Source organism: Lampris incognitus, chromosome 14 (genome assembly GCF_029633865.1).
Source record: "Lampris incognitus isolate fLamInc1 chromosome 14, fLamInc1.hap2, whole genome shotgun sequence".
Lineage (NCBI taxonomy): Eukaryota > Metazoa > Chordata > Actinopteri > Lampriformes > Lampridae > Lampris > Lampris incognitus.
In genome coordinates, this window is record NC_079224.1 from 9,869,742 (window position 1) to 9,896,562 (window position 26,821).

The 26,821-nt window shown below is 44.3% G+C and overlaps 1 protein-coding gene across 3 annotated transcripts in view; it reads right to left on the reverse strand.

Annotated features, from left to right (window-relative positions):
• The window catches only part of LOC130123368 (protein NLRC3-like), a 29,840-nt gene extending 5,559 nt beyond the window's left edge, over positions 1-24,281 (reverse strand). The window contains exons 1-11 of one of the 3 annotated variants that reach the window (XM_056292509.1): positions 24,103-24,281; positions 20,896-21,001; positions 19,964-20,031; positions 19,483-19,585; positions 17,912-18,028; positions 17,492-17,597; positions 9,377-9,584; positions 7,008-8,811; positions 6,254-6,427; positions 2,701-2,874; positions 2,481-2,527 (exon numbers count right to left, since the gene is read on the reverse strand). In XM_056292509.1, the coding sequence (XP_056148484.1) occupies positions 2,481-2,527; positions 2,701-2,874; positions 6,254-6,427; positions 7,008-8,811; positions 9,377-9,584; positions 17,492-17,597; positions 17,912-18,028; positions 19,483-19,571 (2,719 nt within the window). In that variant the 5' untranslated portion in view covers positions 19,572-19,585; positions 19,964-20,031; positions 20,896-21,001; positions 24,103-24,281. Of the gene's footprint in view, positions 1-2,480; positions 2,528-2,554; positions 2,604-2,700; positions 2,875-3,232; positions 3,277-6,253; positions 6,428-7,007; positions 8,812-9,376; positions 9,585-17,491; positions 17,598-17,911; positions 18,029-19,482; positions 19,586-19,963; positions 20,032-20,895; positions 21,002-24,102 lie in introns of those variants that run through there. The other 2 variants (XM_056292510.1, XM_056292511.1) reach the window with 2 other exon arrangements.
• Positions 24,282-26,821: the final 2,540 nt, after the last annotated feature.

Here is a 26,821-nt window from a genome sequence, read left to right on the forward strand (position 1 = left end):
GCTAGATAGCTACCGTTAACTAGTTTAGAGCAAAAAACATTGACTAAGATAACAACTCTGTTCATTCGTAGTTAACATTGCAGCAATATTGGGGAGAAATAAGTATTTTTACCATATGCGATATCAATACTTATAACTATTTACCGGAGCTTCTTTTACAATTCACATGGTTTGTTAGCTAACATTACCTGTAACGTTAATTGTGGCGCGGGAGTCAGAGGGCTGTATCAGTACCTGCTCGTGACGTGACTGTGCTAGTTAACGTTACCTGGCTAGTTAACTAGCTAGTTAGCAAGCTAATGTTATCGATAGATACCTCTAGTTTCTGATCACACAAACACACAGCTAGCTGGCTGCAACAGCTAATTAGCTTCTTGATTATTTCTTGTATCGTTTGTAAATAGAATGTCTATGATAATGTTAGGCCCACACGACATTAGCAGCATTAGCTAGCTAGCTAACACGGTTCTGGAAGTTTCTGAACATTCTCTAACAAGTAACATTAGCATAACGTTATAGCCAACGTCAAAACAACATCAGCTAACGTTAACTAGCTGGTTTAGAGCAAAAAACAAAAACCATTGACTAAGATCACAACTCTGTTCATTCGTAGTTAACATTGCAGCAATATCGGGGAGAAATAATTATTTTTACAATATGTGATATCAATACTTAAACTATTTACCAGAGCTTCTTTCACAATTCACATGTTTTGTTAGCTAGCTTTAGTCATTACCTGTAATTTTGGAGTGGGAGACAGAGAAGAGGGCTGTATCTGTACCCGCTCATGACGGGACTGTGCTGCCTTGAAGGATTCTTTTTTTTCCTAATTTTTATTTCTGATTTTCCCTTTTTCTCCCAATTTAGTGACCAATCGATTCTTATTTTAGTTCAAACACCCACCCTGCATGCGTTAGCCAACTGCATCTCTCCAGCTGGCAGTCTCGAAGGAGACGCCTCCCCACTTTCGTGATAAGGTGACTCAGGCCGAACCACTGCTTTTTCCGACACACACATAGACGCATTCATGTGACGAACACAAGCCGACTCCGCCCCCCTCCCGAAGACAGCATCGCCAATGATTGCTGCTTCGTCGAGTCCGGCCATAGCCGGATCTGACGAGACCGGGGCGCGAACCCCGGTCCCCAGTGGGCAACTGCATCGACACAAAGCTGATGCTTACACCGCTACGGACGCCTTGAAGGATTCTGATTGGTCAGCATTTGCGGTCCAGAGAGCCCGATCTGACTGTGACCACGCAGGCAGAATAGAGGTACCAGTGCAACATAAAGACAGGCATGGTTCACAGATTTACTGCTCCATGCCAAATAAGAACCACTACAATATGCCCCAAAAATAACTGATAATTTACTGTCATTATTCTTATTACAACCATAATACTATGGGCCCCCCAAACTTAAATTTTTCTTTCTTATGGGAAGTCCCTTGTTCGTTATGGAAGGTCCAGCCCCCCCCCCTCAATTCGAGCCCTGGCTGAGAGAGCTTACGGCCCATTCCGGAGCAGTAAGGCCCTGCCTGGAGCTGTAGAAAACACTGAGGGGGTCTGGCAGTGGCCTTGCCTAGCGTCGACTGTGCAGTATTTTTGTCTGCGCTTACGTCGTCATGTGGAGTGTGGGGGACGTGTGTCGAGGGTGTCTGGCTGGGAAAGCTGGCGTTGGATCGGCTGGGAGAGCTTGGTCTGCTTCGTCCGATGGGCCCAGGAACCACGGCCCCTGCCTGGAGCTGTGCACTGGGAGGAAATGCCGAGGGCGGTCTGACAGGGCGCGGAGGCGGGGCGGGCTAAGCTAACTGCTATCCCATGCAGACTGGCACTTCCGACAGTCATCCTGGCTGGAGTTCGTTCTCTGGACAGAGAAATTTTTTTTCTTCTTTGGACTGCGTTGCAGTTTGGACTGTGTTCTTAACTGTTTGTTTTTGTTTTATTGTTTTGGTTTTTGCTTTCTGCTCTCTGTTTTTTATGTTTTTGGTGGTGTCGTTTTTGGGAAATTTTGGATGTTTTTTTTTGTGTTACACTGCTGTGGGATGGGGGAAACGAAATCTCATTTCTTTGTGTATGCAAGTACGTCTAAGAAATGATACATTGTTCCTGATTCCTGAAAGTCAGTTCAAATAAGACTATTAAATGAATAAAATTTAACGTTTCTGCATTAAAGTAGAGCTGTGGAGGTCCCAAAAGTCTTACGTGTGGTCTCGGTTTTCAAACATTTCTGTCAGATGTCTGAAAAAGTTGATAAATCCACTTTTCATGTATAAACGTCAGTATGAAGGAATCATACAGACATTCGTTTTTAAGTTCCTTGATAAATAAGACCTAATGACTGTTAATTTCTCAGCAGTGTGATGAAGACATCATGTCAACCACCATCTTCATCCCCAGTAGGATGTTTGGACGCACTCTCCATCTAAACAACTGAATGTGATAAACTCTGTTTTCATAAATAAACTAAACACATACTTACACTTCCTCACACCTGGCTTCAACCGGCACAATCCAGCATGGTCCAGCCTGGGGGTGGAGGAGAAACAGTCACACCAGCACATCCTCCATTTAATAAACCTCCATCCAGTATCAGTCCTGTCCACTGTTACAGAAGAACCAGTCTGATCCAGCATCAGAGTAGAAGGGAGAAAATCCTTGTAGAAGACATGAGGAGTGAGTGTCATCCAGTCTGTCCATACCTGAGAGTGTCCAGTCTCCAGTGTGGATCATCCAGTCCAGCAGAGAGCAGCTTCACTCCTGAGTCTCCTGGCTGGTTGTAGCTCAGGTCCAGCTCTCTCAGATGGGATGGGTTGGAGCTGAGAGCTGAGAGCAGAGAAGAAACACCTTCCTCTGAGACCAGACAGCCCGACAGCCTGCACAGACACACACACACACACACACACACACACACACACACACACACACACACACACACACACACATTACTTTCTTTTAGCTGTTGATGTGTAAGAGTGTTTAAAAAGAGTCCTGCGTGGTATAAAGCACTTTGAATGATCTCTGTGATGATAAGGCGCTATACAAATAAACTTGCCTTGTCTTGTGAAACATCTTCAACATAATCAGGGTTCTTGAATAAGTTTCAAGCTTCACTAAACAAAACAATAATAATGGATTACATTTATATAGCGCTTTATCTAGACATCCAAAGCACTTCACATTGAAGGGGGAAACTCACCTAAACCACCACCAGTGTGTAGCACCACCTGGATAATGCACAGTAGCCATTTTGCACCAGAATGCTCACCACACATCACCTTGAGGTGGGGAGGGAGGAATCATTGAGCCAATTAACATAGGGGGATGATTAGGTGGCCAGATGGAGAGAGCCAGGTTGGGAATTTTGCCAGGACACCAGGGAACCCCCTACTCTTTGCCCTAAGTGCCATGGGATCTTTAATGATCACAGTGAGTCAGGACCTCGGTTTAACATCTCATCTGAAGGACGGCATCTCCTACAGCAGTGTCCCTGTCACAGCACTGGCTTTTTTTTTGTTTTTGTTTTTGGTCTCATCATCAGCCAGTTCTCCGGGGTAGGGTCACGGCGGCAGCAAGCTAAGTAGGGCACTCCACATGTCTCTCTCCCCAGCAACGCCATCCAGCTCCTGCTGGGAGATCCCAAGGCATTCCTACGCCAGATTGGACATGTAGTCTCTCCAGCAAGACTAATCAGATGCCCGAACCACCTCAACTGGCTCCTTTCGATGCGAAGGAGCAATGCCTTTTTTATTTAGCACCAGAGGGAAGACTGCCCCTTACTGGCCGACCAACACCAAATCCAGCAGTAACTCAGTTTTCCCGGGAGGTCTCTCATCCAAGTACTAGCCAAGCCCACACCTGCTTAGCTTCTGTCATTCGGCAGAGCCAGGGTACATGTTGGTATGGCTACCGGCAAACCAACCCAGTCTGAGTTAACCAAAGGAATTGAATCAAGTGCAACTGGACTTGGTATATATCCGTGAAGACATTTTGCCTCTCATCCAAGAGGCTTCATCAGTTCGTGCCTTTCTGACTAGACCAAGCTAGTCTGACTGGCTGGTGATGAAACTCAGATATTTATCCTCTTTGGAGTCGTTATCAGAGCTATTGATGTCCATTGCTCTTTGTGATCCGATGTTTAGCAGCGACGGTCGTTGGGGGTGTTAGTTTTGACTTCGTTAGTGCTCCATTCAGTGGTCACGAGTCGTTGGAGCCGTTAGTGACCGACTGTTGTTCTTGGAGGCTAAGCTTCTTGAGTCTCCTGGGTTGAGATGAAAGGACGGTATTGTAAGTGGGAGATAGGTGGTGTCGCAGATCTCCTCCTCCGTTGAGGGATGGTTTTTCCAGTTTTGCATAGATGGCTTCCTTCACCCCTCTTTCAAACCATCTATCTTCCCTGTCCAAAATGTATATATGTACTCCCTAAGATCCATAAAGACGGAACCCCCCTCAGGCCCATCGTCAGCAGCATAAATTCGGTCACGTACAACATTGCCAAACATATAGCCAACATCTTGACCCCTTTAGTGGGCGAAACACCTCACCATATCCAATACTCCATTCACTTTATGAACAAGGTCCAAGGTGTAAAACTGGAACCGAATGAAACCATGGTATCCTACGACGTGACCTCGTTATTCACCTGCATCCCAACCATGGAGGCTTTGGAAACTGTGAGGCAACGTTTGCTACGGGACGACACCCTCCACAATAGGACCAACCTCAGCCCAGACCAGATTTGACAACTACTGGACCTTTGCCTGAACACTACATATTTCCAATTCAGGGGCCAGTTTTACAGACAGAAACACGGCTGTGCAATGGGTTCACCAGTATCTCCCATTGTGGCCAACTTATATATGGAAGAGGTAGAACACAGCGCCCTGAACTCCCTCAGAGGAACACCTCCGAGCCACTGGTTCAGATATGTGGACGACACATGGGTCAAAATCCAAACACAAGAGGTGAAAGCGTTTACCAAACACATCAACTCAGTGGACAAGAACATTAAGTTCACAAGGGACGACGTAAACAACAACAGTTTGACCTTGGACTGTGACGTCCACACTGGGGAAGACAGGAGTCTCCACATTGGGGTTTACAGGAAACCTACACACACAGACCAATATCTACTTTTCTGCTCACACCACCCTCTGGAACACAAACTGAGCATCATCAGAACTCTGCAACACAGAGCTGACAATGTGCCCAGCAGCACTCAGGCCCAACGGGAAAAACACAAACACCCGAGGGGAGCTTCAAAAAACGTGCGGCTACACCAGTTGGACCTTTGTGAAAACTGCAACACGTTCCAAAAAGACCAACTGGGTGAACGATGAGGAGAAAAGGAACAGAAGGAATAACATAGTCATCCCGTATGTTTCTGGGGTCTCCGAGAAAGTCAGGAGAATTTTTAACAAACACCGCATCCCAGTATACTTTAAACCCAGCAACACACTCCGACAAAGACTGGCTCATCCCAAAGACCGTGTACCACACACCCAAAAAAGCAATCTGGTGTATGCTGTACAATGCAATGAGGATTGCACTGACCTATACATAGGAGAAACCAAACAACCACTACACACACGGATGGCCCAACACAGAAGGCCAAACTCCTCAGGACAAGACTCAGCAGTCTATCTACACCTAAAGGAGAAGACACACTCCTTCGAGGACAGCAACGTACACATTTTGGACAGGGAAGATAGATGATCTGGATCTGGATCTGATTAGGACGCCTCCTGGGTGCCTTTCTTTGGAGGTTTACCTGGCCTGGCCAACTGGGAGGAGACCCCGGTGTAGACCCAGAACTCGCTGGAGGGAGTGCATGTCCAATCTGACCTGGGAATGCCTTGGGATCCCCGAGGAGAAGCTGGAGGGTGTTGCTGGGGAGAGGAACATTTGGAGTGCCCTACTTAGCTTGCTGCCACTGCGACCTGAACCTGGAGAAGCGGCTGAAGATGAATGAATTAATAGTTGGAATATGGTAAGAAGGAAGGCCTTGCTATGCCTATTAGACTATTTCACTGTTTTCTCTGAAAACAAAACTATATTGATTTGTAATGCATTGCCATGACCTCTTTGGTGTTGTATGTGCTCATGCAAAGTGGTTAACAGAAAGTAGAAAGTAGAACCAGAGCTTGTTACTACAACTGGTTTGTAATTCCTCCAATCAGAGAAAAGGCCACCCAGGTTGGGATATAGTACTGAAAGCCATTGAAGTGGATGTAAATGAGCATTAGGAAGACTGACCTAAGAGTTTCCAGTCTACACTGTGGAATCCCCAGTCCTGCAGAGAGCAGCTTCACTCCTGAATCCTGCAGATCATTGTTACTCAGGTCCAGCTCTCTCACACTAGAGGCAGTGGAGCTGAGAACTGAGGACACAACTTCACAGCTTCTCTCTGACAGATTACAGGAACTCAACCTGAATGGAGACACACACACACACACACACACACACACACACACACACACACACACACACATGCACACAAATACATCAATCTTACATATTCTAATGGCTTTAATACTTTTGATTTTACTACTTGTTTTCATCATGACAACAGTTTGGATGATAGTATATTATAGTACTCATCTAAACACGGAAATAATAACAATATTACTACTACGAGAGTACTATTACTGCTGCTACTTTTACTATTAGTCCTACTATAACTGCAATGGCTGCTTGTTATAATACGATTTGTACTACTACTACTACTACTGTGACTACTAATACTATTGCTACTACTAGACTAGTACTACTGCTACTACTACTATCACTGCTTTTACTACTGCTGCTAATTCCATTACTACCTGCTTCTTTTACGATTACTGCTACCTAAAACTATTACAACTACTGTTTTAATAGTTGTAATTATTCTATCATTTTAATGTCTTTAATACTTTTAATTTTAGAACCTGTAACCCCAATAACAGTTTCAATAATCAGTATAATGAAACAATATTTTCTCACCAATGGAAAAATATAATCGACCACTTACAGAGCTGTACTGGAGGCTTTGACCACTGGCAGCAGCATCAGAAGACCCTCCTCTGAAGCAGAGTATTTCTTCAGGTCAAACACCTCCAGCTCCTTTTCTGAAGACAATAAGATAAGGACCAGAGCTGACCACTGAGCAGGAGAGAGTCCGTCTGTGGAGAGTCTTCCTGATGTCAGGTACTGCTGGATCTCCTCCACTAGAGAATGGTCATTCAGTTCATTCAGACAGTGGAACAGATTGATGCTTCTCTCTGGAGAGAGATCCCTCCTGATCTTCTCCTGGATGTACAGGACTGTTTTCTGATAGGTCTTTGACTTTCTTCCTGTCTTTCCCAGCAGGCCTCGTAGGAGATTCTGATTGGATTCCAATGAGAGGCCCAGGAGGAAGCGAAGGAAAAAGTCCAGATGTCCGTTTGGACTCCCTAAGGCCTTGTCCACTGCTGTCTGGTAGAGGTCTAGTTCTGTAGGTTTATTTCCAAGTGGTTTAGAACTGGAGAAGGTTGACTGTGTTTCTGACAGCAGATTGACTCCATTGTTGATGAATGAGAGAAAGACATAAAGAGCAGCCAGAAACTCCTGAACGCTCAGATGGACAAAGCAGAAGACCTTGTCCTGGTAGAGCCCACACTCCTCTTTAAAGATCTGTGTGAACACTCCTGAGTACACTGAGGCTGCTCTAATATCAATGCCACACTCTGTCAGGTCTGCTTCATAGAAGATCAGGTTACCTTTCTCCAGCTGTTCAAAGGCCAGTTTTCCCAGAGTCACAATCATCTCCCTGCTCTCTATATTCCAATGTGGCTCTGTCTCAGATTTCCCACGATACTTCACATTCCCCTGGATGGCCTGAACCACCAGGAAGCGGATGTACATCTCAGTAACAGCCTTGGGCATCTCTCCTCTCTCATCTGTTCTCAACACGTGATCCAGAACTGTAGCAGTGATCCAACAGAAGACTGGGATGTGACACATGATGTGGAGGCTTCGTGATGTCTTGATGTGTGAGATGATTCTACTGGCCTGCTCCTCATCTCCGAATCTCTTCCTGAAGTACTCCTCCTTCTGTGGATCAGTGAACCCTCTCACCTCCATCACCATGTCAACCCACTCAGGAGGGATCTGGTTGGCTGCTGCAGGCCGTGTGGTTATCCAGAGGCGAGCAGAGGGAAGCAGTTTCCCCTTGATGAGGTTTGTCAGCAGCACGTCCACTGAGGTGGACTTTGTGACATCAGTCAAGATCTCATTGTTCTGGAAGTCCAGAGGAAGTCGACACTCATCCAGACCGTCAAAGATGAATACAACTTGGAACTCATCAAAGCTGCAGATTCCTGCTTTCTTGGTTTCAACAAAGAAGTGATGAAGAAGTTCCACCAAGCTGAACTTTTTATCTTTCAGCACATTCAGCTCTCTAAATGTGAATGGAAATGTGAAGTGTATATTGTGGTTGGTTTTGTCTTCAGCCCAGTCCAGAGTGAACTTCTGTGTTAAGACTGTTTTCCCGATGCCAGCCACTCCCTTTGTCATCAATGTTCTGATTGGTTTATCTTGTCCAGGTAAGGGTTTAAAGATGTCCTCACATGTGATTGGTATTTCTGGTCTCACTGGTTTCCTGGATCCTGTTTCAATCTGTCTGACCTCATGTTCATTATTGACCTCTCCACTCTCTCCCTCTGTGATGAAGAGCTCTATGTAGATCTGATTCAGAAGTGTTGACTCTCCTGGTTTAGCGACACCCTCAGACAAACGCTGAACCTTCTCCTTCAGAGCTGCTTTGAGTTTACTCCGGCACAAGGGAACAAGGTTTTCTGAATAAACAAATAAACCAGGGAATCAGTGAGTGGATGTACTGTAAATGTGAGAAACAGAAACTTTACCAAGCTCCATAGTATTAGTTCAGCTCATCACTGGTGGATGGACAAGCAGGTCTGATTTAAGACAAACAATGAAGACATGTATATATTTTATATAAAGGGTAGATTTATCCAAGTACATTTCCACAGTCAACATGCTTCATTTCTACTGTAATAATATTTTGATGGTTGCTGTTCCACCTCTTGTAGTAACCATGTATTAGTTAGGAGCTCTTTACTGGGATTATGGGAACAGTGATGATGTCTTAAAGAGGTTCTCTCTGGTATTATTGTTCTGATGTGAAACAATGTCATCAGCATTTTATACCCACATTAACCAGTCAATAGTTTAACCAGATTATCCATTAGATTTCTTTTATTTACCATCCAAATGGAAACTGTCTGAACCTCCTTTGATAAATCTACATTTTCAGCAGGGTTTGAAAATAATTTCACCCCCCACTTTGTCTGTATTGACCCTTTACATGGTGTTGAGGCTTTTGAATAAAGAACCTCTTACTGCTCTCCAGAGAGTCAGCCAGCTTCTTCTGCTTCATACTCCTCAGGAAGTACAGTGTGATCTTCAGAAGTGCCTCTCTGGTGCTCCTCTTCTGCTCCTGCTCCTCCTCCCTCTGTCTGTCTGAGCACTCCGGGTAATCTGAACTCAGAACCTTCTGGAACCCCTTCAGCTCCTTCTTCACAAAATTGACAATGTTCTCCTCAAGCAGCTGGAAATGGATCAGTACATGAATTAAACTTTCATGTTAAAGTCAGAAAGTCCACTGCTGTTCTTCTATGTTTTGCTTGGCTCAATATAAATACCATAGAGAATTGTTTGAATTTATAAATTGAGGTTTTATCAGGGGATTAGAATCCATTATGTTATTTGTTATAGGGCTAGAACGACCTAACAGGATTTGATTTTATCATGTTTCTGTCAAGCTGACAAGTTGTTTTTTTTTTCATCAAAAGCAATGGCAGATGCAATTTTAAGGTATGTTCAAATATTATCACAGAGATTGCCAGAACCTCTTAAAGCGCATTCTGGGAGAGAAACATGTTAGTAATTCCAAGTGTTCTTGTACATAAATGTACTGCAGCCCACTGGGCTCAGTCAGAAGAGAGCTGAGGGAGGGGCTAAAAAAAAAGAGGGGTAGGAGAGAAAACTTCATTTTCAAGATAGAGAGGTGAGAAATGAGCTTGAGCAGGTGTCTCAGTCGCAAAGTTGACCCCTGCTTTAAATGTTCTGCTGTCATTGTTGGCTGAGAAGATGATGATAATAGAACTAAGGGGAACACTGAATGACTCAACCGAAGGACTCTGAAGTCTATACAGTTATATATTCTGACCCAAACCTGACCCCGCACGTTGACAACAAACATGTCGACCCAAAGCGATGACGACACCACTCCGGCTCTGAGTGATGCTGACGGTATGGCTCGTGTTAGTGCTAGCATCCCAGCAACAATGGTGAAGTTGTCCGACTTTTAGCAGCACAGTCCCTGGCCATGGTTTGAGCACACTGAAGCCCAGTTCGAGCTGGGAGGAATAACACGGGACATTACGAGGTATTTCCATGTGGTGGCGGCGTTAGATGCCCCGACGACGGCCCGAGCTATGGGGCTACTAGAGGCCCCCCGGCTGTTGGATGGAGAAGGCGAATCGTCTGTTATCACTCAACGGACTCGGCAATAGCAAACCTTCTGAGCTGCTAGAGAAGATGTTGGCCGTTTTGGACTCGGCGGATCCCTCCTTCATTTTCACCCATATTTTTCTACGGCAGCTCCCAGTGCCTGTGCGCCCAGCGCAAGCCAGCTCCCCCCTCTCCTCGACCAAAAACTACCGGGCTCTGGGTGTGGAAGCGGACAGGATTTTCCTCGCCAACCGGCAGCAGTTCGTTCATGCGATGCTACCCACCCAGACCTCGCCCTCACCTCTGGAGGATGCAGCGGGTACCGCGGCTGCCCGCCGCCAGCGTGACAGCGGGCCGTGTTATTACCACAACAGGTTTGGTGCCAGGGCCAAGCAGTGTCGCCCGCCATGCAGCTTCAGCGTCCAGGGAAACGCCAGGGCCGGCGCTTAATAGCAGCTGTGAGCGCCGGCGAGAACAGCAGGCTGTTGTTTATCAAGGACGCCTTATCTGGCCGGTGGCTGCTGGTCGATTCGGGCGCTCAGCGTAGCATCCTGCCTGCATCGGCCACAGACACCATGGCCGGTGGACAAGGCACCACCATGGATGCCGTGAACGGCACACCCATATGTACCTACGGCACCAGGTATGTGGAGGTGTTTTTCAGCGGGTGGCGTTTCGGCTAGGACTTCGTTATGGCCGCGGTGTTGGTTCCCCTCCTGGGCGCGGACTTCCTGTGCGCCTTCAGGCTGCTGGTGGATGTTACGAACTGTCGCTTGTTTGATGCTTTCTCTTTCGCTACATACCCGTGCACACGTGGAGGTGCAGGGACGTTTGGCCTGTCAAACATGCTCACCGCCGGAGATACGTATCAACGACTGCTCGCAGAGTTCCCTGACCTCACCACACCTACACTACCGTTCAAAAGTTTGGGATCACATTGAAATGTCCATATTTTTGAAGGAAAAGCACTGTACTTTTCAATGAAGATAACTTTAAACTACTACTACAATGTGTTTGCTCATTGGCTCAGAAGGCTAATTGATGATTAGAAAACCCTTGTGCAATCATGTTCACATATCTGAAAACAGTATAGCTCGTTACAGAAGCTACAAAACTGACCTTCCTTTGAGCAGATTGAGTTTCTGGAGCATCACATTTGTGGGGTCAATTAAACGCTCAAAATGGCCAGAAAAAGAGAACTTTCATCTGAAACTCGACAGTCTATTCTTGTTCTTAGAAATGAAGGCTATTCCATGCGAGAAATTGCTAAGAAATTGAAGATTTCCTACACCGGTGTGTACTACTCCCTTCAGAGGACAGCACAAACAGGCTCTAACCAGAGTAGAAAAAGAAGTGGGAGGCCGCGTTGCACAACTGAGCAAGAAGATAAGTACATTAGAGTCTCTAGTTTGAGAAACAGACGCCTCACAGGTCCCCAACTGGCATCTTCATTAAATAGTACCCGCAAAACACCAGTGTCAACATCTACAGTGAAGAGGCGGCTGCGGGATTCTGGGCTTCAGGGCAGAGTGGCAAAGAAAAAGCCATATCTGAGACTGACCAATAAAAGAAAAAGATTAAGATGGGCAAAAGAACACAGACATTGGACAGAGGAAGACTGGAAAAAAGTGTTGTGGACGGATGAATCCAAGTTTGAGGTGTTTGGATCACAAAGAAGAACGTTTGTGAGACGCAGAACAAATGAAAAGATGCTGGAAGAATGCCTGACGCCATCTGTTAAGCATGGTGGAGGTAATGTGATGGTCTGGGGTTGCTTTGGTGCTGGTAAGGTGGGAGATTTGTACAGGGTAAAAGGGATTCTGAATAAGGAAGGCTATCACTCCATTTTCCAACGCCATGCCATACCCAGTGGACAGCGCTTGATTGGAGCCAATTTCATCCTACAACAGGACAATGACCCTAAACACACCTCCAAATTGTGCAAGAACTATTTAGAGCAGAAGCAGGCAGCTGGTATTCTATCGGTAATGGAGTGGCCAGCGCAGTCACCAGATCTGAACCCCATTGAGCTGTTGTGGGAGCAGCTTGACCGTATGGTACGCAAGAAGTGCCCATCCAACCAATCCAACTTGTGGGAGCTGCTTCTGCAAGTGTGGGGTGCAATTTCTCCAGATTACCTCAACAAATTAACAGCTAGAATGCCAAAGGTCTGCAATGCTGTAATTGCTGCAAATGGAGGATTCTTTGACGAAAGCAAAGTTTGATGTAAAAAAAATCTTATTTCAAATACAAATCATTATTTCTAACCTTGTCAATGTCTTGACTCTATTTTCTATTCATTTCACAACATATGGTGGTGAATACGTGTGACTTTTCATGGAAAACACAAAATTGTTTGGGTAATCCCAAACTTTTGAACGGTAGTGTACATTCTCATCAGCGGTGGCCAAGAATGGTGTGGCGCACCATGTTGCTACCGACGCCCCCCCCCCCCCCGGTCTATGCACGTGCTCGGCGCCTCGAGTCTGCTAAGCTCGCGATCACCAAGGAGGAGTTTGCCACCATGGAACGCCTCGGCATCATGTGCTGCTCGGACAGCCCGTGGGCCTCCCCCCCGCACATGGTTTCTAAGGCTGACAGCGGTTGGCGCCCCTGCGGCGATTTTCGTCGCCTGAACAATGCCACAACCCCTGACCGGTACCCCGTCCCGCACATACAGGACTTCTCCGCCCACCTGGTGGGGGCCACCATCTTTTCCAAAGTAGATTTGGTGCGGGGCTACCACCAGGTATCGGTCCACCCTCGGGACGTGCCCAAGACAGCGGTCATCACGCCATTTGGACTCTTCGAGTTCCTGCGGATGCCCTTCGGTCTCAAGGCGGCAGCGCAGATGTTCCAGCGGCTGATGGACTCTGTGCTACGGGATATGCCGTTCATGTTTGTTTACTTGGATGACATTCTCGTGGCCAGCGCATCCGCAGAGGACACTTCGAGCGGCTCAGTGCGCATGGACTCATAGTCAACCCAGCCAAGTGCCAGTTTGCAAAGGCTGCGCTGGCCAATGCCGCTTTGCTGGCGCACCCTTCCCCCACTGCCCTGATTGCCCTCACGACCGACGCCTCTGACTATGCGGTCGGGGTGTGTGCGAGCAGTGGGTGGGCGGCGCCTGGCAGCCCCTTGTCTTCTTTAGTAAACAGCTTAAAGACAACGAGGGGAAGTACAGCACTTTCGACCGGGAGCTCCTGGGTCTCTTCCTCGCCTCCCGACACTTCAGGTTCCTGTTGGAAGGCCGCCGTTTTATTGCCTTCGTTGACCACAAGCCACTGACATTTGCCATGGCCAAGACCTCTGAGCCGTGGTCCGGGCGCCAACAGCGTCAGCTCTCTGCCATCTTGGAGTTTACCATGGACATCCGGCACGTGGCTGGCAAGGACAACTTGGTTGCTGACTGCCTCTCCTGGGCGGTGGCAGGGTCCGTTCACTTGGGACTCGATTACGCTGCCATGGCTGCAGACCAAGCCGCTGATGCGGACATCCAGGGCTATTGGACGGCCGCTACAGGGCTGCGGTTGGAGGATGTGGTGTTTGGCAGCGCCAATGCCAAGCTCCTCTGTGATGTTTCCACGGGCCAGCCCCGCCCCATGGTGCCCACCGGCTGGCGGCGCCGTGTTTTTGATGTTATCCATGGCCTTTCCCACCCAGGTGTGAAGGCGTCCACTAAGCTGGTGGGGGCCAAGTTCGTCTGGCCCGGCCTCAGGAAGGACGTCAAGGCCTGGGCTGACTCCCGCGTGGTGGGCCAGCATTCCAAAGTAAACCGTCATACCAAAGCCCCCTTGGCGCCATTCCTGGTGTCCGAGAGGCGTTTTGGCCATGTGAATGTGAACCTGGTGGGCCCCCTGCCCCCCTCCCATGGGTTCACTCACCTTCTCACCATGGTGGACAGGACCACCAGGTGGCCAGAAGCTGTTCCCCTGTCATTGACCACGTCTACTGAGGTGGCCCGGGCGTTCATCTGGTCCTGGGTGGCCCGTTTTGGCACGCCGGCTGACCTCACCTCCGACAGGGGCCCGCAGTTCACGTCGGACCTCTGGACTGCAGTCGCAGAAGGGCTGAAGCTCCACCGCACCACAGCATACAACCCGCAGGGCAACGGACTTTGTGAGCAGTTTCATCGGTCTATGAAGGCCGCTCTTCATGCCTGCCTCACGGACAGCAACTGGGTCGATCGACTCTTGTGGGTCATGCTCGGTCTTCGCTCCGCCCCCAAGGAAGACCTCCAGTCCTCGTCTGCCGAGCTGGTTTATGGCCAGCCACTGCGTGTTCTGGGTGAGTTTCTCCCGGACGCTGTGGCCCCCTGGTCTGCAGCTTCTCATCGGGCTGTGGCCCGGGATGATGCCAACGCTTTCGCTCCGATCCCTACATCTCACCACTGCCTCCCTCAGTCCTACATCTCCAAGAATCTGCTGTCGGCCAGGTACGTCTTCATCCGCCATGACAGCCACTGTATCCCTCTGCAGCCCCCCTACAACGGGCCCTTCTGCGTCCTGGAAGCGGGGCCTAAGAACTTTGTGGTGGACATGGGCGGCAAGCCGAAGCGGGTCTCGGTGGACCGTCTTAAGCTTGCCCATTTGGACCTGGGTGGGCAGGTCGAACTGGCCCTGCCCTCGCGGCGTGGACGCCCCCCTTCTCGGGCCCCCGGCCAAGCCTCGGCCCCTGCCCCCGCCCCATACCCATTCAGCGCAGCCTTTTTGGCCGCCTGGTCCGCCCCCCGAGACGTTGACTGTTTCACTGGGGACTGTTCGCCTGTTGGCTGTTTGTGTTTCACTGAGTACTGACGTGTTACATTGTTTTGTATTTTTTCGTGATGGTGAATTCTGGGGGGGCCTGTGTGGTGATACACAATCGACGACAGAATCACCAGGGGCTGCTGCTCCTTTAAGGCAGACGTTCACAGTGCTGACGTAGGCACTGCTTAGAGTTTTTCCTGGAAGTGGAGCCATGTTTTCAGCAGCCTAGTGGTTAGCTGGTTGCCACGAGAGATTGTGCTGTATCAGTGTTACATATATAAACATATATAAAATAAAACAAGAACGGTTAAGTCTGGCTTCTTACTCAACATAGCATATTGATTGAATTAAACATATTCCTGTCTCTACCATATCATATTAAAAAAAATAATAATTGTGGTATAGGCTATTTCAATTCTGCACCAGTAGATGGCACGATTGAACGAATTGCATTAGCCTATTCCACAATTATTATTTTTTAAATCAGCCTTATTGCCTTGGCAGGTGCTCAGCAGTTGTATTATCTTCCCGCGCTTGCCAACAAATTAGGCTGTGCTCTCACAGACAATTGACAGAACCATTCTCAACGCAAAGTGAGGCTAACAGGAAATAAATCACCAGGGTTGTAAAAATTACCCAGCAGTAGACTTGTAGACTTGAACACTACATTTCCGAGGGGGGGGGGGGAAGCATTTTTTTTTACATTATTACATTATCTGTCAAAATTACATTATCATTTTGAAAAAAATTACCCACATGAAAATGGAATAAATTCCCAATAATGTAATAAGTTATTACATTATCGGTAAAAATGTTATTACAATATCAGTCAGGACATTTTATTACATTATTGGTCAAGTTATTACATTATTGAATCAAATCAAATCAATTTTATTTGTATAGCCCAATATCACAAATTACAAATTTTCCTCAGTGGGCTTAACAGCAACACAACATCCTGTCCTTAGACCCTCTCATCAGATAAGGAAAAGTTCCCTAAAAAAAAACCTTTAACAGGGAGAAAAAATAGGAAGAAACCTCAGGGAGAGCAACAGAGGAGGGATCTCTCAGCGTGCAATGGATGCTGTGTTTACATAATTTACATAATACAACATTGAAAGAGCATAACAGAATTATAATGGACTTATAAAATTTATGAAGAATATGATGCACAGGATGCCAACCAGTGTCCAGATGCCATTGGAACAGTCCAGTCCATTATTGGGTTTTATTACATTTTCGACCAAGTTAAGTGAAAATTTTATTACATTATCAGGCGTTATTACATTATCAGGAAATTATTACATTATTGGGTGCTACAGCGTCCGGGTAGTGTAGCAGTCTATTTTGTTGCCTACCAACACGGGGATCACCAGCTTGAATCCCTGTGTTACCTCCGGCTTGGTCGGGCGCCCTACAGACACAATTGGCCGTGTCTGCGGGCGGGAAACAGGATGTGGGTATGTGTCCTGGTCGCTGCACTAGCTGCTCCTCTGGTCAGTCAGGGCGCCTGTTCGGGGGAAGGAGGAACTGGGGAGAATAGCCCGAACCTCCCACTCGCCACGTTCCCCTGGCGAAAGTCCTCACTGTCCAGTGAAAAGAAGCGGCTGGCGACTCCACATGTATGGCAGGAGGCATGTGGTAGTCTGCAGCCCTCCCCGGATCGGCAGAGGGGGTGGAGCAGCGACCGGGACGGCTCGGAAGAGTGGGGTAATTGGCCGGATACAATTGGGTAGGAAAAAAGGGGGGGAAATCCCCCCCTCAAATTTTTTTAAAGGTACAGTCCTTACATCATACATCATATTCTTCAAAAATTTTATAATTCCATTATAATTTTGTTATCCTCTTTCAATGTTGTATTGTGTGAATTGTGTAAACACAACATCCACTGCACGTTGTCCGACTTGGGAGAGAGAGATCCCTTTTCTGTTGCTCTCCCTGAGGTTTCTGCCTATTTTTTCCCTGTTAAAGGTTTTTTTAGGGAGTTGTTCCTTATCCGATGCGAGGGTCTAAGGACAGGAGGTTGTGTTGCTGTAAAGCCCCCTGAGGCAAATTTGTAATTTGTGATATTGGCTATACAAACAAAATTGACTTGACTTGACTTAAAGTCATGGCAGAAAACATCAAACCCATCTGCCACTGATTAAAAACCACTGGTGTTAACAGTGGAGCATGAAGACCATTATGACCAGAATGGTTGTTTTTCTTGTCATTTTTTGGTTGAAGTAAAAGGTACTGATGTACATTTACACACCATAAATATGGAGTCCAGGTCTGTTTGATACTCCTGGACAGACTGACCACTGAGAACCTCTGACCTCCGCTGGTGGTCTCTTTGGAGAACACGACATGTTAGGTCTCTAGATATCAACACACACACGCGCACACACGCGCACACACGCGCACACACGCGCGCACACGCGCGCACACACACACACACACACACACACACACACAGGAGGTTATAGGAGTTGTATCATGATGGATCCTGGTAGAAACACGAGGTGAACATCACTGTAAATACTGATGTGATTATTAGATGACATGTTTTGAGAAGAAACTGAACCAACAGAAGGTTCAGACCAATTCTGTGTCATGACTTGTTACTGCTGTCTGTGCAGTAGAGTCTGATACCAACCAAACCATCTGTTCATATCACCTGTTCAATTCTGACCTCTGTTCAGTAGAGTGGTGTCCATCTCTGAAAAAAATAGGTGGATCTATAGAACAGTCACTCTCCATGGACACACAGCTGGGCACAGGGGAGTCTGGTCTCTCCTGATGGGTTCTGCTAGAAACAGAGGAAGACTATTTAACAAGTCTTGTGGTGAAGATGTATTAAGTAGGTATGGGTCAGAGTAGTCGACTACTGTGTCCACTTTTTTATCTTTAGATGTAAGGTTTTTATGTTGGGTCAATCAATCAAACTTTATTTGAATCACATCTTTCATCCAGGTTAGTACAGTTCAAAGTGCTTCACAGATGACCGACAAGCCGATAAGAGATCAAGTTGAGACAATTTGAGAAGAATAACAATAAAATAGAGTTGAATAAAAGCTAGACAAATAAACTAGATAAAATAGTTTAAAAGGACAAAGCAAAACAAAGACAAGTAAAATCGATAAGATTGATAAAAATATATAATATTAATAATAATACAATAGCAGAAAATAAATACAGTCAAATAAGTGAATAAGATAATGTAAATAAGTAGATTGTAGATCTTTTATAACGATGTTCCCGATGGATCTGACTAGTTTGTTTTTTTTTCTCTTAAAGCAATTAAATAGATGAGTCAAATATATGTATATTTGTCCTACGTCAGTTTGGCAAATCACTTTTCTGAGAGGGAATCACTGGTTGTTGGTAAGCAGCGTGTTACTTGTAGTGACACGTTATGGTCCAAATGAAATTATGGTGCAAATAAAACACATTATGATATAACACTTTGTATACATGCATCTCTTTATTGTGAATGTGTGTAGGTCTAAATAGCAATCATAGGTCTTCACTGAAGCATGTGGGTCCAGGAAAAGTAGAGCCTAATTAACAGAGCTTCCTTGAAACCAACTAGTCGACTATTCACTCAAGACAACCTCCCGACTAGTCGACTTGGAAAAAAGTGACTTTACCATCTTCATATTTTGTGCCTGTTTTAGGAGCCCTTCACATAATGTGTAAATAAAAGAATGTAAATAGGAAAATGTTCATTTTGTTGCACTGTCAAATGTGATGGTTCAGGCGATAGGCAGCTGCTTTAAGGTCACAGGTTAAATGAAGTATCGTAAATGCTCATAGGTATCAGGAAAACACAGTTCTTACCATAAAGAATAGAATAATCAGCTTGCCTTCACCAAGTCACCAAATCAGCACAATAAATATTGTCAATCATTAACATGCTGTGATAAATGGGAACACACACCCAAAGAGAACATCTCAGTTGGACATTGTTATTGGACACATGAAAAGAACAGTTTTATCCCTCCAATGCAAGAGAGTAACAAAAACGTTGGTTTTAACTAATAGTCAGTAGAGTGGTGTCCATCTTTGAAATCAATAGGTGGCAGAATCATAGACCAGTCACTCCTCATGGACACACAGCTGGGTACAGGGGAGTCTGGTCTCTCCTGATGGACAGGGCTTCAACACAACACAAAAAGACTCTGACTGATGATGTCATGATGACATCACTGCTGAGCCCTGAGATGGAGACCAGTCATGGACAGTTAGAGATCCTCATCTTACCTTTTAGCTTTAGTCTGGCTGTCATGTTCCCCAGACAGAGTGGTTTTAGAGGGAGGACCTCCCTCCTCTCTCTTCTCAGACAGATTCATAGCAGAGTGTAGACCTTCACACAAACACACACAACATGCTGTGTTAGTTGGACACATACAATTTTCATTGGAACATCAGCTATTTTTAGGCTTGTCATCATTCATATTATATTAGTAACATGTCACATACACACTGAGTGTATAAAATACTAGAACCACCTGCTGTCTGCATCTAACAGACTGATCAGAAACATCCAGAAAGAAGGATTTGAAGCCTTGTGGACCATCTAGACCTGGACTGTTTAACAGGTGGCTGTGTTAAAGGGGGTGGATCTCAGTGTTGGAAGGCGGTAGTGTTTTTTACACTCAGTAGATGAACAGTCGATAAAATGTACTTCAGTCAAACTTATCCAAGCTGTCAGAGCAGTTGTGAGACTTTCTGCTTAACTCACCAACAGAATAAGGAGAGACAACAATACACTATAACCTGTTGGCTGCTGCTGGTTCTGTATGGATACCACTGAAAGGAAAACACATAAAACAGTCTCCTTAAATGTTCATCTCAACACCAAAGTCAAACAGAAATGCTGGAAATCACGATACAATGAATTCCAATGAATATTCAGATCTGAAAGCAACAAATAATGTTGGGTACTGGACCCCTGAAACTGGTTGGTTGGATGATTGACCACTGCAGGGCTCCGGTCAGAGAGCACCGAGTCATCAGTTTGATTTAAGTACTTTACTTGCAGAGTGGTAATAGTTCAAGCAGTACAAATGGTACAGCATAACGGTGCATATCTCTACAGTTTCTTAAATAAACACAAAAAAACAAATGCATGAATGTCTGTGAGTTGTTACTGGTAGCCAGCATTAACAAAAAAGAGCCATGAGGATAGTTAATAATGTAGGATGTTGTGAACACACCGAAAATCTATTTTTCAAGTCAAGTGCCTTGAAGTTCAGGGATTTAGTAGAATTTAACACAGCACAAATAAAGTTCAAAGCAAGAAAAAAAAATCTACTACCAAGTAATATACAAAAAATGTTCTCCGATAGAGAAGGGGAATATAATTTGAGAGGGACATTAAACTTCAAGAAATTGTGTTCGAACAACTTTGAAGAGCATGGGCATTTCAATCTGTGGGGTAAAATTGTGGAACAGTCTGAGCATGGAACTCAAACAAAGTACAAATATTATACAGTTCCAGAAGAAGTACAAAGGTCCGAAGTGCTATAGGGATGACAAATAAGGAGCAAAATAATCCAGTGAGTCAAGTAAATTCTTAATGAGACAGTACAAGCCTGTTTCATGATTGCTTATGGCAATAGGAGGTAGATGACTCATCATACGTTTAATAACTTTCCTTGGTAGGATTTTTACCTGATGAACTCATGTCCAGATCAAGTCAAACAGGTCTTCTATCTTCATCCGTAGAGGAAACATAGAGAGAGGGTGCTTCTTAATCTCTTTAGTCGGTCCTGGATGTCTGTGGACATTTGATCACATCCTCATAACTTCAGTATCAAAGTCTAGAAATGTCAGAATGACATCAGAGCAGTCTAACCAGTGGTCAGGTCTAGTCTGTGCCAGACAAACCATGTATCAGGTGCTTTAGTTTATCTGTGGCCACTAGATAGAGGATAACAATCACATCTTGGTCTGTGGACTGAAGAAAAGCGTCAAGACTCAGAAATGAAACTGAGGTGGAGAAACTTTTATCAATTTAAAATTCAGTAGCTGAGGTAAAGGAGGCTGAGGAGCACCCGTCTATCCCCCTAAAATCCCACCAACTTCTACCACTGCACCATAGAGAGCATCCTGATCAGCTGCATCTCAGTGTGGTACGGCAACTGCACGTCAGTAGACCAGAGAGGTCTGCAGTGGGTCATCAAGGCGGCCCAGCATATCACCTGTACCCAGCTCCCAGCCATAAAAGACATTTATCACAAACGCTGCCTTCGAAGGGGTCTCAGCATCAGCAGAGATCCTACCTCACCGCCCCCCCCCGCCAACTATGGACTGTTCTCCCCCCTGCGCTCTGGGATGTGCTACAGGAGCCTCAGAACCCACACTACCAGGCTCAAAAACAGCTTCTTTCCCCAAGCTGTTGCCCACCTGAACCTGGCTACCCACTCAATGTCTGTGGATGTTTTTAAATATTTTGTACTCGTTCTCTTTTTTTACTTATTTTTAGCTTTTGGTCTTCATCTGTGTATATCTTATACAGAGTTTGTCCATGTCCAAAGTAATGGGGAGTGCAGGAGAGAGGTGAAGAAGAGAGTGCAGGCAGGGTGGAGTGGGTGGAGAAGAGTGTCAGGAGTGATTTGCGACAGAAGGGTACCAGCAAGAGTTAAAGGGAAGGTTTAAAAGATGGTTGTGAGACCAGCCATGTTATATGGTTTGGAGACAGTGGCACTGATGAAAAGAGAGGAGGTGGAGCTGGAGGTGGCAGAGTTGAAGATGCTATGATTTTCACTGGGAGTGACGAAGGACAGGATTAGGAACGAGTTAGAGGAACAGCTCAGGTTGGACGGTTTGGAGACAAAGCAAGAGAGGCAAGATTGAGATGGTTTGGACATGTGTGGAGGAGAGGTGCTGGGTATATTGGGAGAAGGATGCTGAATATAGAGCTGCCAGGGAAGAGGAAAAGAGGAAGGCCAAAGAGGAGGTTTATGGATGTGGTGAGGGAGGACATGCAGGTGGCTGGTGTGACAGAGGAAGATGCAGAAGACAGGAAGAGATGGAAACGGATGATCTGCTGTGGCGACCTCTAACGGGAGCAGCCGAAAGTAGTAGTGGTAGTTTGTCTACATCTGTTTTACACTGTTTGGCGAAGCCGCAGCCCTCATTTCATTTTTAACATGTGCCTGCACATTGTTTTCAATGACAATAAATTGAATTGAACTGAATCGAAAGTCAATGTTGTGAAAATCTGCCTAACATGACACAAAATCACGCTACAGTACAGAATATCATAAAATACTAATAATAATAATAATAATAATAACAACAAAGTCTATTACTGAGGGGGGAACCTGAGAAATGGTAAATGCTCATGTTCCTGTGTTGACATATGTGGTTTGATAAATGGTTTGGTTTCATCTATAGTTTTGTCTGATATTGACCCTTTGCACGTGACGTCACGTCCCACTCACGGGAAATATGAACGCCATGACGGACGGCAGGAAGTGATAGACCGGGAAATTCAAAAGCGAACAACGAAAACAAACAAAATATTGCGAAGGACGAGTAGCTATTATAGTTTAAATTTAAGTGATGGCCACCAATAGTCAGAGTAATGTTGTGGAGTTGTCCTGTAAAGTGAGTCACCTTGTAGGATGGCAAAAAGAGCGATATGTGGAGAAGCTAGCGACAGCAGGGTTAGCTACCGACCCGTACCTTCTTCCTACCCATGTGTTCACGGATCTAGCAAAATCGTCCAGTCTGCCCGAGTTCAATCCACATGATCTGTACCACTATGTTACCAACGGAATGTCCCCATACACAGGTGCTGACCTAAAAGCATACAAAAGTCTGGATACTTACCAGTTCTTTGTAGCTGGTTGGGTTACAGAATCGCGGTGATGCGCTCACAGCAGGGGGATGTACCTCATAATGGCAAAGGTAAGACATAGCTAGCTAGCCAGCTGTGTATGTTTTTAACCTGTTTCCCCTAGGATGCCATCAAAACTCAAATCGACTGTAACCAAAAGCAGCTCATACTTTCCTTGCCGTTTCATAGTAGGTTACACAGTCTTGCCATCTAGCTAGCATTTGGGTCATTCCACAGAAAGTGTTAAGTTCGAGTCCACAACATTCAAAGGGGACAAGGAGGCATACTAAAACTGTCAGTAATGTTTTCAGTGTCTGAAGCCACTGATTCAAGTGGTTAGCATGAAGCAAAATACAATTAAATAATAAATATACAATTTGTATATTTTTGGCTGTTTTTGTTAAATTACAATCATTTTCTCATGTCCACTCTGACCATTTCTCACATTCATGTAAGGTAACACTTAAAAAATATCACATAAATCTCAGACTTTTATTGTTCTTATCTATATCTATTATATATTTTAACCAAAAATTATGCATTTTAATTTAATTAACACATTTTATATGAAGAGGGAAGTATTTTTGCTCATAAGAACAAATTTAAACTATAATAGATACTCATCCGTCGCAATATTTTGTTTGTTTTTGTTGTTCGCTTTTGAATTTCCCGGTCTTTCACTTCCTGCCTTCCGCCATGGCGCGGTTTCCCTCGTCACGTGATAAGTGTCGCGCCTGCGTAGATGGATATCATCAAACGTGGCGCCATGAAAATGGCCCTCCCCGTCTCAGAGGATTGCGCTAACGTCAACAGGCCTCGCATGTTTCCCCTTTCTTGACCACAAACCTCTTGAAACGGTTTCGGTCAAATCTCCCGTTAAACAAACGGCTTCTTCTCGTACACGTCTTGACCGTGGTCACGTAGACACGGCCGTGTTAACGGTGGTTCATTTTGATAAATGTTCCGAACAGACACATCAGATATTACGAGTCGTCGCAAACAGCAGGGCGCGGACAGAGTCCCGTCAAACTTACCTTATTCCTACTGTCCTCTAAATGAACCGGAACGGCCTCGACAGCAGCAAGGGAGATCCGCTAAAATCAAGTCAGGCAAGAATATTCCGCTGTGGAGTTGAAATACGACCCGCTTTCACTTCTTTTTTTATTTTTTTTACCCGCTTTCACTTCTGCACAATGTCTACCATGAGCTCTGACGTCAGGTAATCTTCACCGTGGGGGTGAGAGAGAGAGAGAGAGAGAGAGAGAGAGAGAGAGAGAGAGAGAGAGAGAGAGAGAGAGAGAGAGAGAGAGAGAGAGAGAGAGAGAGAGAGAGAGAGAGACCTTGACCATTATCCAAGCCTTTAACGTTCCAATTCTTCATTCACATCAAGATAACATTAACACTAATACTCATATACATAGTGGAAAAACAACAATTGCCATACACAGTAAAAACAATACAGACCTTCCCCTAGTTTTCCTTTTTTCAGAGAGAAAGGAAAACACTGAACAACCCATGTAGGGCAGGATTAGGCCGGTTTCGATTATTGATAAAAGTAAAGAAAAGATCTCAATTTACGGATGCACTTAAACACAAGCCCAACAAATACCTTGCACTGTAAAGCAGTGAAAACCCAAGAAATGAACCCGAAAAGAGTCCCCTGAAGCAGCTGGTGCTGAGACTCACTAATCCTTTAACAAATATTAAGACCAACTAACCTCAGGCCAGCACTGCATTCCAAACAAACATGAGGATAAATCAGCTATAAAACAAACAAACAAACATGAGGATAAATCGGCTATAAAACAAACAAACATGAGGATAAATCAGACTATAAAACAAACAAACATGAGGATAAATCAGACTATAAAACAAACAAACAAGAGGATAAATCACCTATAAAAGGAACAAACATGAGGATAAATCAGACTATAAAACAAACAAACATGAGGATAAATCAGCTATAAAACAAACAAACATGAGGATAAATCAGACTATAAAACAAACAAACATGAGGATAAATCAGCTATAAAACAAACAAAAATGAGGATAAATCGGCTATAAAACAAACAAACATGAGGATAAATCAGACTATAAAACAAACAAACATGAGGATAAATCAGACTATAAAAAAAAACAAACATGAGGATAAATCGGCTATAAAACAAACAAACATGAGGATAAATCGGCTATAACACAAACACACGAGGATAAATCAGCTATAAAACAAACAAACATGAGGATAAATCAGCTATAAAACAAACAAACATGAGGATTATTGGCTATAAAACAAACAAACATGAGGATAAATCGGCTATAAAACAAACAAACATGAGGATAAATCAGACTATAAAACAAACAAACATGAGGATAAATCGGCTATAAAACAAACAAACATGAGGATAAATCAGACTATAAAACAAACAAACATGAGGATAAATCGGCTATAAAACAAACAAACATGAGGATAAATCAGACTATAAAACAAACAAACATTAGGATAAATCAGTATAATACCAACAAACGAGGATAAATCAGCTATAAAACAAACAAACATGAGGATAAATCAGACTATAAAACAAACAAACGAGGATAAATCAGCTATAAAACAAACAAACATGAGGATAAATCAGACTATAAAACAAACAAACGAGGATAAATCAGACTATAAAACAAACAAACATGAGGATAAATCAGACTATAAAACAGGCAAACATGAGGATAAATCGGCTATAAAACAAACAAACATGAGGATAAATCGGCTATAAAACAAACAAACATGAGGATAAATCGGCTATAAAACAAACAAACATGAGGATAAATCGGCTATAAAACAAACAAACATGAGGATAAATCAGCTATAAAACAAACAAACATGAGGATAAATCGGCTATAAAACAAACAAACATGAGGATAAATCAGACTATAAAACAAACAAACATGAGGATAAATAAGCTATAAAACAAACAAACATGAGGATAAATCGGCTATAAAACAAACAAACGAGGATAAATCAGCTATAAAACAAACAAACATGAGGATAAATCAGACTATAAAACAAACAAACATGAGGATAAATCAGACTATAAAACAAACAAACATTAGGATAAATCAGACTATAAAACAGACAAACATGAAGATAAATCAGCTATAAAACAAACAAACATGAGGATAAATCAGACTATAAAACAAACAAACATGAGGATAAATCGGCTATAAAACAAACAAACATGAGGATAAATCAGACTATAAAACAAACAAACATGAAGATGAATCAAACTATAAAACAAACAAACGAGGATAAATCAGCTATAAAACAAACAAACATGAGGATAAATCAGACTATAAAACAAACAAACATGAAGAGAAATCAGCTGTAAATCAAACAAACATGAGGATAAATCAGACTATAATACAAACAAACGAGGATAAATCAGCTATAAAACAAACAAAGATGAGGATAAATCAGCTATAGAACAAACAAACATGAGGATAAATCAGACTATAAAACAAACAAACATGCGGATAAATCGGCTATAAAACAAACAACCGAGGATAAATCAGCTATAAAACAAACAAACATGAGGATAAATCAGACTCTAAAATAAACAAATATGAGGATGAATCAGACTATAAAAAAGCAAACGAGGATAAATCAGCTATAAAACAAACAAACATGAGGATAAACCAGCTATAAAATTAACAAACATGTGGATAAATCAGCTATAAAACAAACAAACGAGGATAAATCAG